We start from the raw sequence: 15,692 nt of genomic DNA, 5'->3' as shown, positions 1-15,692 counted from the left end.
TAAGACTTTCATGTTAATCTGCTCCTCATCTGAGCAAACACTGGGAGACCAGGCTGGGAGGAGAGAGCAGACAAGTGAGCACCTGTCTGGGTGAGTGACCGAGCAGGTGGGGAAGGGGGCTGCGAGCCAATGGGCAGAGAGGCTGACCCTGGCGTCAGAAGGACATGGGGAAAGGGGTAAAAAGAAAAAACACAGATGACAAAAAGAGGGAAGAAGAAATAATAAACAGAAAATGAGGGAAATAGAAGAGAAAAATGAATAGCTGGTAAAAGGGGGAAAAGCAAGAGGAAAAGAAATAGGCTCAAGAAAGGACTAAGAGCACTACGGAGCTGAGACGCGTGATCCACTCCTGACGATGGCTTTGGGGCAAACAGGCTGGAGGGGCAGAGCTGACGCCTGATGGCAGGGTGGGCGCAGAGGTGGCAGTGGCCCGCAAGCCCCCTCGGACCTATGTCTAGCTCCCGAAGCCCACGTCTCCTGCAGGGGTTCTGGCCCAATGGACCCGCCACCCTCCACCAGGGAATGGGAGTGTCCCCTCCGCCCTCGTCTCCCGGCTCAGCAGCCCACTCGGACACCCATCAGGCCGCCCAGCCTGCTCCACCCGTCCCTCTTCCCCAGGGACTCGAATACACGTGGGGTAGAAGTGCGACAGCTTACTTCATGGTTCATGATCTTCCCGTAGGTCTCCACGAGGGATTCGGCATAGAACGGGGTCTCTCCGTACAGCATCTCGTACATGCAGACGCCCAGAGACCACCAGTCACACTCGGGGCCGTACTTGCCCATGCCATCCTCCATCGCCTGCAGGATCTCTGGGGAGATGTAGTCCGGGGTGCCCACAGCCACGGAAGACTGCACCTTAGGGAAGAGGGTGGACAGGGTGAAGGGAAACCTGAGGATGTCTCTAGGAGACGTGGATGAGGAAACAATCGCAAGATAAACCTGGCACACGGTCATGATCTAAACACCTCACAATGAACAATTCAATACAAATAAGTGTTCCTAGAGCGCTAAACCGGGGCTTCCAGCGAAGCTTCGCTGGTAAAGCATCTGCCTGCAATGCAGGAGACCTGGGTTCAATTCCTGGATCGGGAAGTTCCCCTGGAGAAGGAAATGGCAGCCCACTCCAGTACTCTTGCCTGAAGAATTCCATGGACAGAGGAGCCTGGTGGGCTACAGTTCATGGGATCGCAAGAGTCAGATACAACTTACAGCTATTTTTATAGCATTAAACATCGGGCAGTTTCCAGAATGCACCAGACTCTCCTGCCTGCTGGGTTTTTCAATCCCTAGATGCCCACCCAGCCCCACACAGCACTGGAGCTCCACATTCCCCATCGTGGCTCAAAGTGTGGTCCAGGCACCCCGTGCGTCCAGGCCAGGCCGCCTCAGACTTGTACATGCATAGACACCATGCGCTTTTGAGAGAGAGATTCTAAGATGCTGCCTTTCTGATACGCTCCCAGGGGAAGCTCGGGCTGCTCACCCACACCCTACCCTCGAGCTCCAAATTGGAACATCTGGAAGTAGGTCCAGGGACCAGCTGGGTGCTGGACGTGGCCTCCATGGGGAGCTGCAATCATCACGGAGACAAAGTGGGGGCTGGGTGCGCTAAGAGGCCACAGACCGGCCTCAGAGCATGTGGAGCCCACAGGACTGGGGTCAGCAGACACGACAACAGCCAAGAAGGCCCGTCCTCGAAAAGACCAGCCTCTCCCTGGTCACAGCCCAGGGCCCGGTGGCAGGACTCAGCAGGGAGTCCTCAGGAGTCGGACAGGGCAGCAGGGGACAGCTACCAGGAGGTGAGGCAAGTGAGCCCCCGGGGAAAGGTGCCCAGCGTGCGGGCTCAGACCAAGGCCAGAGCTCCCTCGTTAGAAGACTGGCTTTGGGGACAGCACCAATAGACCCATCACATTAGAAGTAAGAGGCTGGCTTTGTGGAGAGAGAGAGTTAACCGACTTGCTCTTTTTAAAACACTGTCACATGCTACCAGCTTTAGGTTCTTTTACTGCTGCTTGAAAACCCACAGCAAGGGGTGGGGGAGGGGCTGCTCTCTCTGGAGAAGCAGTTACAGTAGACTTTATGACGCGGGTAGGTTTTAAAAAGACCCCCAAACACCGAAAACTCAAACTGAGACGGAGGCCACTGGGAAGGATGCAGACGAGTCCCTAACGCAGCGGAGCCGTGTGCTGGAGGCAGCCAAGGGAGGCCGGGGGGGCCCACTGAGGCCACCCGGCCAGCGAGCTCTGACCCAGCCCAAGCCCAGTCAGCTTGGGGTGGGATGGCCACTCCAGGGGCGTCCTCCCACTCTGTAGAGGGAGCATCTGCTGGCCCTTGGGAGGGGGTACCCCCATTCAGGAAGTCCTGCCCCAGAAAGAAACGAGAAGGTACCGACACCCGGCTCAGGTCTGCCCATTGGGCGGGCTGCCCCTCTCACTGCGGGGTCTGTGCCCGGGAGCCGCCCAGGGATCTGAGGACACCTGACTCCCCCTTCGGCAGAAGGCACACAGATCACTTTCGTGAACATAAGAGGCAATCAAGATGTTTTAACCATAAATAGAAAATTTCAACTGTTTTCTAAATGGACTTGTCTTAATTTACATTAATACACTTGGTTTCTTAATTGTAACTCAAATTGAAAACGTCAATAAGCTCCTTCTAACTGCAAGCAAAACACAAAACCAAATGGAAAAGTTTCAACAAAAATACCTACAGTCCCATCGTCATTCATCTTCAAACAGGATCCAAAGTCGGCCAGACGGATGTGACCATTTACATCCAGAAGGACATTGTCAGGTTTAATATCCCTGTTAGTAAAATAAACACACAGATGAATCATTTCCATGCAACACTCAGGTGGGTCACAGCCCTTCACTAGCAGAGAATCACCAGAGGAAGCGCTAGTTCGCCACGACGGGACCTAGGAGGGCTTCCCTGCGGCGGTGTGGTTGGCGTGCAGCAGCGGTGAACCAACTGCGGGGACCGGTCACGGACCCCACCCACCACCCCCCGCCAGCCCAGGCCTCCGCTGTGCTGGGCACTACTCTTGGCCTGGGCCCACCGCAGGGGCTGGACGGCACTGCCTGCCTTCAGGAAGCCTCCCTCGGCCAGGATGTCGGGACATGAACACACGGGGCACGGTCACACAGGGCCTCGGCATCACAGAGCATGAGCCGCGTGGTGACTGCTACGAAGAAACACGAGCAAACAGAGGAGCAGGCGGAGGAAGAGTGTGAAGGGAGCCAGCTGGCTCTGGCCACTGAGAAGAGACGCCTGAGCGGGGACCTGATGCGTGGCAGGGTCGGGTGGGGAACTGGGGCAGGACGGTGTCCTGCGTGTATCCCGGAGCACCACGGGCCCCTCCCCAAAGTGTATGTTATAGACGACGACAGGGGAGCTCAGAGCGGAGCAGTCTGCCAGTCACCCACAGCAGCAAAGCGAAGTCTGTCTCACTCAACTCGCCATCCTCCCGACTGTCCTGTGTACTAGCCAACGCCGGGCAGGGAGTGGGGGGCGGTGCGGTGGCCTTCCAGGGACTAGTCCTCCTTCCTGGCAGAATAAGTCTGTGTGACCAGACAGCGTGACGAGGAACGCAGACTTTAAAAGGAAGGTGTTCACCTAGAAGACCGCAAAGATGCTCCCAGCAGCACAGCTGGTGACAACCGCCAAGAGGGGCTGTGATAAGGCCCACGTTCTGCAGGGCGGCTCGAGTGAGGACCACCTCAAAGAGGCCAGGCCACTCTGGCCTGACAGAATGCTACACCCTGATGCAAACACACGAAAGCCCCTGCTGCTCCCAACAACACAGTAAGTCTCACAAACACATGGGAGCAAAAGATGATTAATCCAACAAAAGTAAAGCAAAAAAAAAAAAAAAAAAACCAAAACCCTCTAGCAAAGCATTCCAAACTGAAATAAATCTTAAATAAATACTCAGGAATACGAAAGAGAAAGCAAAAGAATCCCTCGATGACTCAGAAAAATTAAAACTACTTTCCTGGTGTCTAGTGGTTAAGACTGAGCCTCCACTGCAGGGGGCAAAGGTTCGATGCCCAGTCAGAGAACTAAGATTCCACATGCGACAAATCATGGCAAAACCAAAGAAAAGAACTAGACAAAGATAAGGAGAAGAGAAGAGAGACTTGATTTAACCCAGGGGAGAAATAGAGGAAAAAGACGATCTTAACAGAATGAAAACTAAAGTGTAAGATTCCACAGAAGAATCAATTTAAATAAAAATCTAGGGCTGCTCTGCTGGCTCAGTGGTGAAGAATCCACCCACCAATGGAGAAGACACAGGTTCAATCCCTGATGCAGGAAGAGCCTCCGTGCCTCAGAGCAACGCAGCCCGTGTGTGCGCCACAGCTCCTGAAGCCCCGCGCCCTACAGCCGGCGCTCCGCGGCGAGAGAAGACAGCCAGCTGGGGTCCGCCCACGCGCCGCAACCAGAGAGAAACCTGTGTGGCAACCAAGACCCAGCACAGCCAAAAATAAACAAAAAATTTAAAAAAATCAAATGAAAGGCAGTGAAGAAACGGAGGAAAGGATCTGAAAAAGTAAAAACGGGACAAATGATTAAAAAGGGTCAGGACAAAGCAGCTGGAGACTGAAATGGAAGACAGGTGAAGAAGGCACAACATATGCGTAACAAGAGTCCCTGAAGAACCAAAACAATAAAACATCATATCTGAAGCTGAAGCCCAAGACAACTTTCCAGAAGTTAAAAAAAAAGAAGACCTGAATCTACAGACTGAAAGGCTCATCGAATTTAAAAATAAATAAGTGTCCTGCTTTTTTTGGAGCCAGACCAGTTGATATTGAAAGCTGATACAGAACAACCAACATGTAAGAACAGCTAGAAACACTGAAAAGAAAGAGGTGTGATGGGGGACTTGGCCCCATGGAATTTCAAGCCTCCACGATGTGGTCCCAGAGCAGAGATGGAAAGACAATGGGACAGAATAAAATATCCAGACAGACCAAACTCATACAGAAACTGAGCATATCATAAAGCTGCTACCTCAGATCAGTGGGCAAAGACACAAATAAATTAAGTTCGTGCAGGGACAACAGAAGAGCCTTTTAATTAAAGGTAAAATCAGATCCATTCTTTATATAAGAATAAACTCCAAATGGAATTTATGTAAAAAATAAAACCATTAGAAGAAAACAACCAATAAGTTTACATTAAAAAAATCTGCCCGTGGGACTTCCCTGGAGTGGCTAAGACTCTGGCCCCCAGTGCAGGGGGCCGGAGGTCAATCCCTGATCAGGTAACTAGATCCCTCGTGTCTCAAATAAGACCCAGCAGAGCCAAATAAATTAAAAAACAAAAAACAAAGAGCTGAATGGATATGTTAAAATTAAAAACAAAACCCTGCCTGGCTGCAATCCCTGGTAGCCTGTGCCTCTTGGTCTCTGCTCTGCTGGCTTCCGAGGCTGACCTCCTAGGAAGGGTGGTGCCCACCGGGGTGCTCGGCTCTGGGTCGGAGGTCCCTGCTGCTTCCTCCAGCGAGCCTCGCAGGGGTCCAGCTGCCAAAGGTGAGGCGCAGCCGCTCTGTCTGCAGGAGCCTGGCTTGGGGGTGGCAGGCACTGCCTGAAGAAGTCGCCGTGGCCCATGACCTCCCATGGGAAAGAGGCCCAAAGCTATGGTCTGAACCCGCCCGTCATGTCCACAGTTCTGATGGGAGTCACTCACCTCCGGCCCCACCACAGGCAGCCTTAACTTACTCAGGCACACCCCTGAGACGGGGGTAGCACTGACTTCCTGTTCTATCTAACTCTGCAAACTCTGCTGTTAGACTAGGTCATTCAAGCACTTAGTCTGAATACTGCATTGACTTTATAGGAGAAAACAATGTCAAATTATCTATTTTAATGTTTTCTACTATGCCCTTACTCCTTGGAAGGAAAGTTATGACCAACCTACAGAGCATATTCAAAAGCAGAGACATTACTTTGCCGACTAAGGTCCGTCTAGTCAAGGCTATGGTTTTTCCTGTGGTCATGTATGGATGTGAGAGTTGGACTGTGAAGAAAGCTGAGCACCGAAGAATTGATGCTTTTGAACTGTGGTGTTGGAGAAGACTCTTGAGAGTCCCTTGGACTGCAAGGAGATCCAACCAGTCCATTCTGAAGGAGATCAGCCTTGGGTGTTCTTTGGAAGGAATGATGCTAAAACTGAAACTCCAGTACTTTGGCCACCTCATGTGAAGAGCTGACGCATTGGAAAAGACTGATGCTGGGAGGGATTGGGGGCAGGAGGAGAAGGGGACGGCAGAGGATAAGATGGCTGGATGGCATCACCGACTCGATGGATGTGAGTTTGAGTGAACTCCAGGAGTTGGTGATGGACAGGGAGACCTGGCGTGCTGCGATTCATGGGGTCGCAAAGAGTTGGATACGACTGAGCGACTGAACTGAACTGAACTATGCCCTAAAGTTAAAAAATAGAGCAAAGCTCCTACACAATCAATTAAGAAAATGAGCAGAAAGCTTTCTACTCAGGAAAAAACAGGAAAGAATAAACTGTTCAAAAGGCAGCCAAATTAATTTCCCTGGAGATCTGTGACAACTACAAAGACATTCTCTCTGTAGTGAATTAAGCAAAGTTCCATCAAGAAGAGTATAAAATCTGATGTTGAAAACAGAAACAGTGGCTGTTAGAGAAGCAGGCATAGTGGCGCTGCAGGACACAGGAGAGTGAAGGGCGCTCTGGCCCAGACCTCAGTGTCCTGAAAGCAGCACCCGCTAGGGGGCAGCACCCCAGGCTCCCCATGGCACAGAGACCAGTGCCCTCGGCAGGACCGCGGGGCCCCTGGCAAGCCGCCCCCTCCCAGGGCAACAGGGTCACACTCGTGGCAGGGCTTGAAGGGCTGTTCCTTTGACACTGGGCACCATCGCCACCCTAGAAGCACGAACTGCATCTGGTTAGGAAAATCCCTGACAGGCTCAGAGGCGTGGAAAGTACTTAGTGAAAGAAGCTATGTAGAATCTGCGACCCGCGCAGTTCACGCTCACGGTTCTCGAGGGGGAACTGCGCGACGCTAACTGGGACCAGGTGGGAAGGAGGGATGAGAGAGATGGACTTACTTATGTAAGAGAGTCAAAGCTCCACCTAAACAGACGTGCGCTGAGACCCCCACCCCACAAAATGCAGCAGCAACAGAAACACATTTCTGTTAGTTGGAAATATGCAGGCAAATACCAGAAGAAACAACTATAAACCGATAATAGTTACCTATGGCAGGGGCGTCAGGGTGGAGCAGGACTGAACACTCATGTTTTGTTATAAGTCCTGTACAACGATTTGAATTTCTAAAACTATCGCCATGAAACACTTTGATGAAAATAAGTAAAACAGAACCAACAACCCCTGCCCCCACCACCACCCAACCCCGCAGGACTGAATCCTTGTCTTAAACAGCAGAATGAGATGGACACAGAGGTGCAGGCTGGGCAACGACTACGGCCGCTGTCCTGGTGGCGGGGGGCGGGGGCTGTGTGGTGAGCAGGAGGGGGCCTGTCCCACGCTGCCACCCCCGTCTGCCATGCAGGAGCAGTTACACTCATTCAAGTCCTTTATACTGCTGTGATGGGAGCCCCCTCAACTTAACCCCAATGTTCTGTGGGTGACCAGGAAATGAGCTCCGGGTGGCGGGCAGGGCAGAGCACGAGCCAATGGGAGGCAGACACCGAAGGACAAGGTGACCTCAGCTGACAGCAGCTGCCACAGAGTAGCAACCCAGGAAGGCACCCCACATCGTGGCAGCCAAAGGGAGGACCCCAACATCCCAAATCTCCACAGAGCCTGGCGCTGGGGCTCTGAAAGGAATGCTTTAACACGTTAATGGTGGTTTCCATAAAACACGTAACAAGGTGATTACCTGTGCACGTAATGAAGCTGATGGATGGAATCGATGGCCAACACCATTTCACCAATGTAGAATCTTGCCATATCTTCTGGAAGCTTGTCCTCAAATTTACTGAGCAGGGTCAGTAAATCGCCACCCACATAGTAATCCATGACCAAGTACTGCAAATGGGCAGAGAAGACAGCATCCATCACCACCAGACCCAACGATCAGAGGCCATGCTCTTGCTGCAGAGCTTCTGGACCCACGGGGTCTGGAGGGACGGCACCCGAGTGATTCCTGTTGCCCAGGACGCACCCCCAGAGTGTGGACCGTGAGGCACTGCTGGGTGTGAAGTGGCGCATCCACCAGGGAGCAGAGCTCAGTAAGTGCCTATGCTTGTCAACAGAATTTCTGCCTGCACAACACAACCAGATGGTGTCAACACAGAAGCCACACTCAATTTACAAGCTGGTCAGAGGACTGTTGATTCCTTGATATTGCTACATCTTGTTACGCAAACTAGCAGTATGTTATTTTTGATTTGTACAAATCTTTTTTTCATATTCTTCAGAAATATTTTACCCCAATCCCTTTTTTGTTTTTATTGAATGATTCTTTTATTCTATAGTATTTCACAAATTTCAAGTTTCATATGTATAATTTCATGTAATCTCACAAAACCTTCCTTTCTCAGTCGCTACTCTCATATTGCCCTTCCTCCTTCACTTTCCCTATAGGTAACCACTGATTTATTCTAAGACTGCTTCTTTTTTGTTATGTTTACCAGTATATATTGTATTTTTTAGATTCCACATATAAGTGACATATACAGTATGTCTTTCTCTGACTTCTTTCATTTAGCATAATACCCTCCAAGTCCATCCATATTCTTACAAATGACAAAATTTCATTCTTTTGTATGGCTGAGTAGTAGTCCATTGTAGGTGTGTGTGCGTGTGTGTGTGAGTGTGAGAGACAGCGAGCACACACATGCACACAACCACGTCTTCTTTATCCATTCATCTGTTGATGGACACCTACGCTGACAACTGTAGGAAAATGCTACGAACACAGCGGTGTGTGGGTATTTTGAAATCAGTATTTTGCTCTTTTCTTGGGGGGGCTCCAAAATCACTGCAGATGGTGACTGCAGCCATGAAATTAACAGATGCTTACTCCTTGGAAGAAAGTTATGACCAACCTAGATAGCATATTCAAAAGCAGAGACATTACTTTGCTGACTAAGGTCTAGTCAAGGCTATGGTTTTTCCTGTGGTCATGTATGGATGGGAGAGCTGGACTGAAAGCTGAGCGCCGAAGAATTGATGCTTTTGAACTGTGGTGTTGGAGAAGACTCTTGAGAGTCCCTTGGACTGCAAGGAGATCCAACCAGTCCATTCTGAAAGAGATCAGCCCTAGGTGTTCTTTGGAAGGAAGGATGCTAAAGCTGAAACTCCAATACTTTGGCCACCTCATGCGAAGAGTTGACTCATTGGAAAAGACTCCGATGCTGGGAGGGATTGGGGGCAGGAGGAGAAGGGGACGACCGAGGATGAGATGGCTGGATGGCATCACGGACTCCATGGACGTGAGTCTGGGTGAACTCCGGGAGATGGTGATGGACAGGGAGGCCTGGCGTACTGTGATTCATGGGGTCGCAAAGAGTCGGACATGACTGAGCGACTGAACTGAACTGAATACCTAAAAAGGGAACTGTTGGGTCACATGGTTTTCTATTTTTTAAGCAACTGTCATTCTGTTCTCCACACAGCCGCACCAACTTACATTCCCACCAACACAGCACGACGGCTCCGTGTTCTCCGTAAGCTCGCCAACACTCGTCATATACGTTCTTTTTTGGTGACAGCCATTGTGACAGGTGTGAGGCGGCGCCTCACTGTGGTTTCGATTTGTACCGCCCTGATGATAGGGGTGAAGAGCATCTTTCCACGTACCTGCTAGCCATCTGCATTTCCTCCCTGGAAGAATGTCTAATCAGTTCTTCCACCCATTTCTTAACTGGGTTAAAGAAGAATAAACAATATTTGCAAAGTATCTGAAGAATAAAAGAGAAGGAAGTCTCATAACATATGTTATGAAGAACTGGAAATTAAAATAGTTTTTGTTGATTCATAGATAAGAGCGAGAGTCTAATGAAATACAAAATCTGAAAGGAAAATTTTTGGAAATTTCCCCTACCGCAAAGGCGGCCGAGGTAAGAGCAGACACACATCCACGGTGTCTCACTGAGGGGCCCAGCCCACAGCTGAGCTGAGCCTCCATCTCCCGAGGGTCTGCTCCATGCAGGGCTGGTTTCCACACGTGTGGGGAGGGCCCCTCCTGTGAGAGACAGCACCTCAGGCTCTGGCCCCACGTGGGCTCTGCGCTCAGCATGCACTGCAGCCTGATCGCGGGCCGCGCTCCCTGGGGAGCTGAGCCATCGCTACTGCCAGTGAAGCTTGCCGCCTGCGCCTGACCTGCTTTCTCTGCCCGGGAACCTCGGGGGCAGCCACAGCTCGTCTGAGTAATGCCAGCAGGAAGTACACCACCTGCTGTTGGTGACTTGCCTGATCCCGGACTCCACGGGGGATTCAAATCCCCGGGGGCCAAGGGTGGTAAGAGTTGTGAACAGTTCAGAGAGGGAGCCAGTATGCGGGGACAGGCGACAGGCACCCAGCACTGGATGCTGTTTCAATGGACCACAAACCGGCAAGCGCAAAGGATGCCACTTCATTGTTTCAGTTCACTTCAGTCACTCAGTCGTGTCCGACTCTTTGGGACCCCATGAATCGCAGTACGCCAGGCCTCCCTGTCCATCACCAACTCCCGGAGTTCACTCAGACTCACGTCCGTCGAGTCCGTGATGCCATCCAGCCATCTCATCCTCGGTCGTCCCCTTCTCTTCCTGCCCCCAATCCCTCCCAGCACCACAGTCTTTTCCAATGAGTCAACTCTTCGCATGAGGTGGCCAAAGTATTGGAGTTTCAGCTTTAGCATCCTTCCTTCCAAAGAAATCCCAGGGCTGATCTCCTTCAGAATGGACTGGTTGGATCTCCTCACAGTCCAAGAGACTCTCGAGAGTCTTCTCCAACACCACAGTTCAAAAGCATCAATTCTCCAGCGCTCAGCCTTCTTCACAGTCCAACTCTCACATCCATACATGACCACAGGAAAAACCACAGCCTTGACTAGACGGACCTTAGTCGGCAAAGTAATGTCTCTGCTTTTGGATGTGCTATCTAGGTTGGGCATAACTTTTCTTCCAAGGAATAAGCGTCTTTTAATTTCATGGCTGCAATCACCATCTGCAGTGATTTTGGAGTCCCCCAAAATAAAGTCTGACACTGTTTCATTGTTTCCCCATCTATTTCCCATGAAGTGATGGGACCAGATGCCATGATCTTCATCTTCTGAATGTTGAGCTTTAAGCCAACTTTTTTGCTCTCCTCTTTCACTTTCATCAAGAGGCTTTTTAGTTCCTCTTCACTTTCTGCCATAACAGTGGTGTCATCTGCATATCTGAAGTTATTGGTATTTCTCCCGGCAATCTTGATTCCAGCTTGTGTTTCTTCCAGTCCAGCGTTTCTCATGATGTACTCTGCATAGAAGTTAAATAAGCAGGGTGACAATATGCAGCCTTGACGTACTCCTTTTCCTATTTGGAACCAGTCTGTTGTTCCATGTCCGGTTCTAACTGTTGCTTCCTGCCTGACCTGCATACAGATTTCTCAAGAGGTAGGTCAGGTGGTCTGGTATTTCCATCTCTTTCAGAATTTTCCACAGTTTATTGTGATCCACACAGTCAAAGGCTTTGGCATAGTCAATAAAGCAGAAATAGATGTTTTCTGGAACTCTCTTGCTTTTTCCATGATCCAGCGGATGTTGGCAATTTGATCTCTGGTTCCTCTGCCTTTTCTAAAACCAGCTTGAACATCAGAGAGTTCACGGTTCACGTATTGCTGAAGCCTGGCTTGGAGAATTTTGAGCATTACTTTACTAGCATGTGAGATGAATGCAACTGTGCAGTAGTCTGAGCATTCTTTGGCATTGCCTTTCTTTGGGATTGGAATGAAAACTGACCTTTTCCAGTCCTGTGGCCACTGCTGAGTTTTCCAAATTTGCTGGCATATTGAGTGCAGCACTTTCACAGCATCATCTTTCAGGATTTGAAATAGCTCCACTAGAACTCTATCACCTCCACTAGCTTTGTTCATAGTGATGCTTTCTAAGGCCCACTTGACTTCACATTCCAGGATGTACGTGAGTGATCACACCATCGTGATTATCTGGGTCGTGAAGATCTTTTTTGTACAGTTTTGTGTATTCTTGCCACCTATTCTTAATATCTTCTGCTTCTGTTAGGTCCATTCCATATCTGTCCTTTATCGAGCCCATCTTTGCATGAAATGTTCCCTCGGTATCTCTAATTTTCTTGACGAGATCTCTAGTCTTTCCCATTCTGTTCTTTTCCTCTATTTCTTTGCATTGATCGCTGAAGAAAGCTTTCTTATCTCTTCTTGCTATTCTTTGGAACTCTGCATTCAGATGCTTATATCTTTCCTTTTCTCCTTTGCTTTTCGCCTCTCTTCTTTTACAGCTATTTGTAAGGCCTCCCCAGACAGCCATTTTGCTTTTTTGCATTTCTTTTCCATGGGGATGGTCTTGATCCCTGTCTCCTGTACAATGTCACGAACCTCATTCCATAGTTCATCAGGCACTGTATCTATCAGATCTAGGCCCTTAAATCTATTTCTCAGTTCCACTGTATAATCACAAGGGTTATTCATTGTTTAAAGATGTGCAAATAACAAACTTCTGTGACTATGAAGAACAGACTACCTTCTTCAGAAGATATGCTAGAATGACAACTTCCTGGAGGAAACTTTTTGTGAGAAATCCTCCCTCTCCACAATTAGAAGGACTTTACAGATAGTGTTGAGAGGCACACACACAAACCATCACAGGCAGGAGACATCAACTCTTCAGGAGAAAAAGTACACCGAGGAGACAAACACCCTGACTGTGACAGAAAGACCAGAATAACGTCCGCTCACTCCCTGTCTCAGTGACAGACTTGTTGGCACCTGCCCGGCCATGGGTACCTCATGGGGCTGGCATCACATGGAGGGAGGGGAACACAGGAATTCAGAGTGACGGGCCAGGAAAAAACCCAACCGCAGGTGATGGAGGGCCCAACCGGTGGCTACTGCACAGGGACCCCCCTGTGGACCCTGGGGGCAGGGCTCTGAGGGCAGGAGGGAGCCGGCCCAGCCGGGGCTGCCCACCAGATAAAGGGTCTGAGAGAAAGGGGCCAGTGAGCGAGGCGAGCGAAGGGGCGCCTGGGCCCCGGGCTCCACTCTGTTCGCGGCTTCCCCTGGCCGCCCAGTGTGCAGACCAGACCAGCAGGGGGGGAGCAGGGCTGGAGCGGGCTGGGCAGGAGGTGAGGGTGACAGCACGTGGGAGGGTGGAAGGGGAGACGACCCGACAGAGGGCAGGTCACCTGGGGGAGAGGCCACGGCACCTGTGGCTGGACACGCGGGGTGAGGCAGAGCCCGTGAATGAGCGGCCGAGACCTTCGGTCCCTAAAGGAACCAGTGGGGGCAGGCAGTGCCACGGCTAGCCGAGCCTCCACTGTTTCCCTGTCCACCTAGAAATCTGAAGGAAAGTCAGAAAGTGTATCACAGCAGCACTAGAAATGACTGGCGGGCTCCTGGCAAACAAGTTTACAGGAAAAGGAACCTGCAAGGGCTTACAGGCAGGCAAATAGAAACTCATTTCTGGAACAAGAGAAAGCGACCAGCTATTTCTCATGTCACGTAACAGGATCCTGACTTCAGTCAACAAGGCAACACCCTTTCGGACTGGTGAAACAGCTTAAATTTCTACAAAATGCCCAGTTTAGATGCCCACAGCAGAAACTGTGACGCGGACAGGCTCTGCAGGGTGGCCTCCCTGTCACGAGACCCCTCAGCCCACGGCGCCTCGCGCCCAGTGGGGCTCAGCCACCTGCTTCCAGTCTCACTCCTCCTCGCATCCTCCCCACAAGGCAGTAACTGCTCCTGAAGAGCGCTGCTGGGTGGCAGAGGCAGGAGCCACGCCCGGCCAGCAGCCTCGGGTTCCCACGGGTTCCCACCAGGTGGCGGCAGGCTTTCCCTGTCTGAAGGGGCAGCGCCCCCCACTCACCCAGAATTCCTAACTGGCCATTGTAACTCAGAATAAGCCGGCAATACGCTGTGCTGGTTGTAGGAAAAGTATCAGGGGCAAAAAAAAAGTGGTCTTCCTTCTTCCTAGTACTCCTTAGAGACTTCATTCAGTTCTTAACAAAATAGGAAGTGAACTGGAGGCAGTCCACTCGAAGCAGCAACACTCATCTGGAAGCAGCCGCTGATGGAGAGATGACCCTGGGGCCCCCTCCTGCCAGAGGGCGGGGACCGAGTCCCAACACAGTCCCTGGCTCTGTGCAGTGGGGCCCCCTCCTGCCAGAGGGCAGGGACCGAGTCCCAACACAGTCCCTGGATCTGTGCAGTGGGGGCCCCTCCTGCCAGAGGGCGGGGACCGAGTCCCAGCACAGTCCCTGGATCTGTGTGGTAACCTGGGATGAATGGTGCCCTCTCCCCTTGACCCAGAAAGTGTTCATACAATCATGAAAAACCACGGATGACTAACTCACCTGGCCACTGGGAAGACTGACTGATAATCAATAGGCTGTGCCCAATAAGCCCCAGCTGTCCCCTCTCAAAACAAACACGTATTTTTTAAAATCTAAACAAAGAGTGTAACATACTGTTACCTAGTCCTGGCCTACTGATTCTAAGGGATTTCTCTGAGGTCTGAAAGAGATTATTTTAAGATAAATAAAAGAAATTCTACATGACTCCACTTCTTGGAAGCACACAGAGTCCACTGCTCAGAGTGAACTCACATGTCACCTGAGGCCCTGCCCTGCAAGTCTCGTGCGGCCACAGCTGGGGAAACGTGCCGGCCACTCCCTGGGCAGAGGAGCTGGGCTGAGACCAGTTTCCCCGAGGTCCATGCAGACTCCGTCCACTCAGAGCTCCATGGCGTGGACATTTCCAGGTTCAGGCAAACCTGGAAAGTCCTTCTCAGAGTTAAAAGTCCTAACAAAGCCATCATGAGTCATTCAGGGCCCAAGCCAAAGGTCTGACTTACCTCTCACTCCAAACTGGTTGTCCCGCACCTGTTCGTTTTTTTATTTATTATAATTAGAGGCTAATTATTTTACAGTATTGTGGTGGGTTTTGCCATATACTGACATGAATCAGCCACAGGTGTACATGTGCCCCCATCTCAATCCCCCTCCCCCACCTCCCTCCCCATCCCATCTCTCCGGGTGGTTCCAGAGCTCCGGCTGTGAGTGCCCTGTTTCATGCATCAAACCTGGACTGGTCATCTATTTCACATGTGGTAATGTGCATGTTTCAATGCTATTCTCTCAAATCATCCCACCCTCGCCTTCTCACACAGAGCCCAAAAGTCTGTTCTTTATATCTGCGTCTCTCTTGGTATCTCACATATAGGATTGTCGTTATCATCTTTCTAAATTCCATATACATGCATTAATATACTGTATTGGTGTTTTTCTTTCTGACCTACTTCACTCTATATAATAGGCTCCAGTTTCATTATTCATCTCATTAGTACTGATTCAAATGTGTTCTTTTTAATGGCTGAGTAATAAATACTCCACTGTGTATATTACCACAGCTTTCTTATCCATTTGTCTGCCGATGGACACCTAGGTTGCTTCCACGACCTGGCTACTGTCAACAGTGCTGCGATGAACACTGGGGTACACGTGTCTCTTTCAATTCTGGTT

At 50.5% G+C, this 15,692-nt stretch overlaps 1 protein-coding gene across 3 annotated transcripts in view; it reads right to left on the bottom strand.

The window, feature by feature from the left end:
- CDC42BPB (CDC42 binding protein kinase beta) overlaps window positions 1-15,692 on the bottom strand; it is a 103,290-nt gene that overhangs the window by 39,398 nt on the left and 48,200 nt on the right. For all 3 annotated transcript variants that reach the window (XR_005723831.1, XM_040256868.1, XM_040256869.1), the window contains exons 5-7: window positions 7,886-8,034; window positions 2,714-2,807; window positions 658-858 (exon numbers count right to left, since the gene is read on the bottom strand). Coding sequence is in view for 2 of the 3 variants with exons in the window: in XM_040256868.1 (XP_040112802.1) it covers window positions 658-858; window positions 2,714-2,807; window positions 7,886-8,034 (444 nt within the window). In the remaining variant the exon portion in view is untranslated. The remainder of the gene's footprint in view (window positions 1-657; window positions 859-2,713; window positions 2,808-7,885; window positions 8,035-15,692) is intronic.

Source organism: Oryx dammah, unplaced genomic scaffold (genome assembly GCF_014754425.2).
Source record: "Oryx dammah isolate SB20612 unplaced genomic scaffold, SCBI_Odam_1.1 HiC_scaffold_16, whole genome shotgun sequence".
Classification (NCBI taxonomy): domain Eukaryota; kingdom Metazoa; phylum Chordata; class Mammalia; order Artiodactyla; family Bovidae; genus Oryx; species Oryx dammah.
This window is presented reverse-complemented; position numbering and strand designations above follow the sequence as displayed.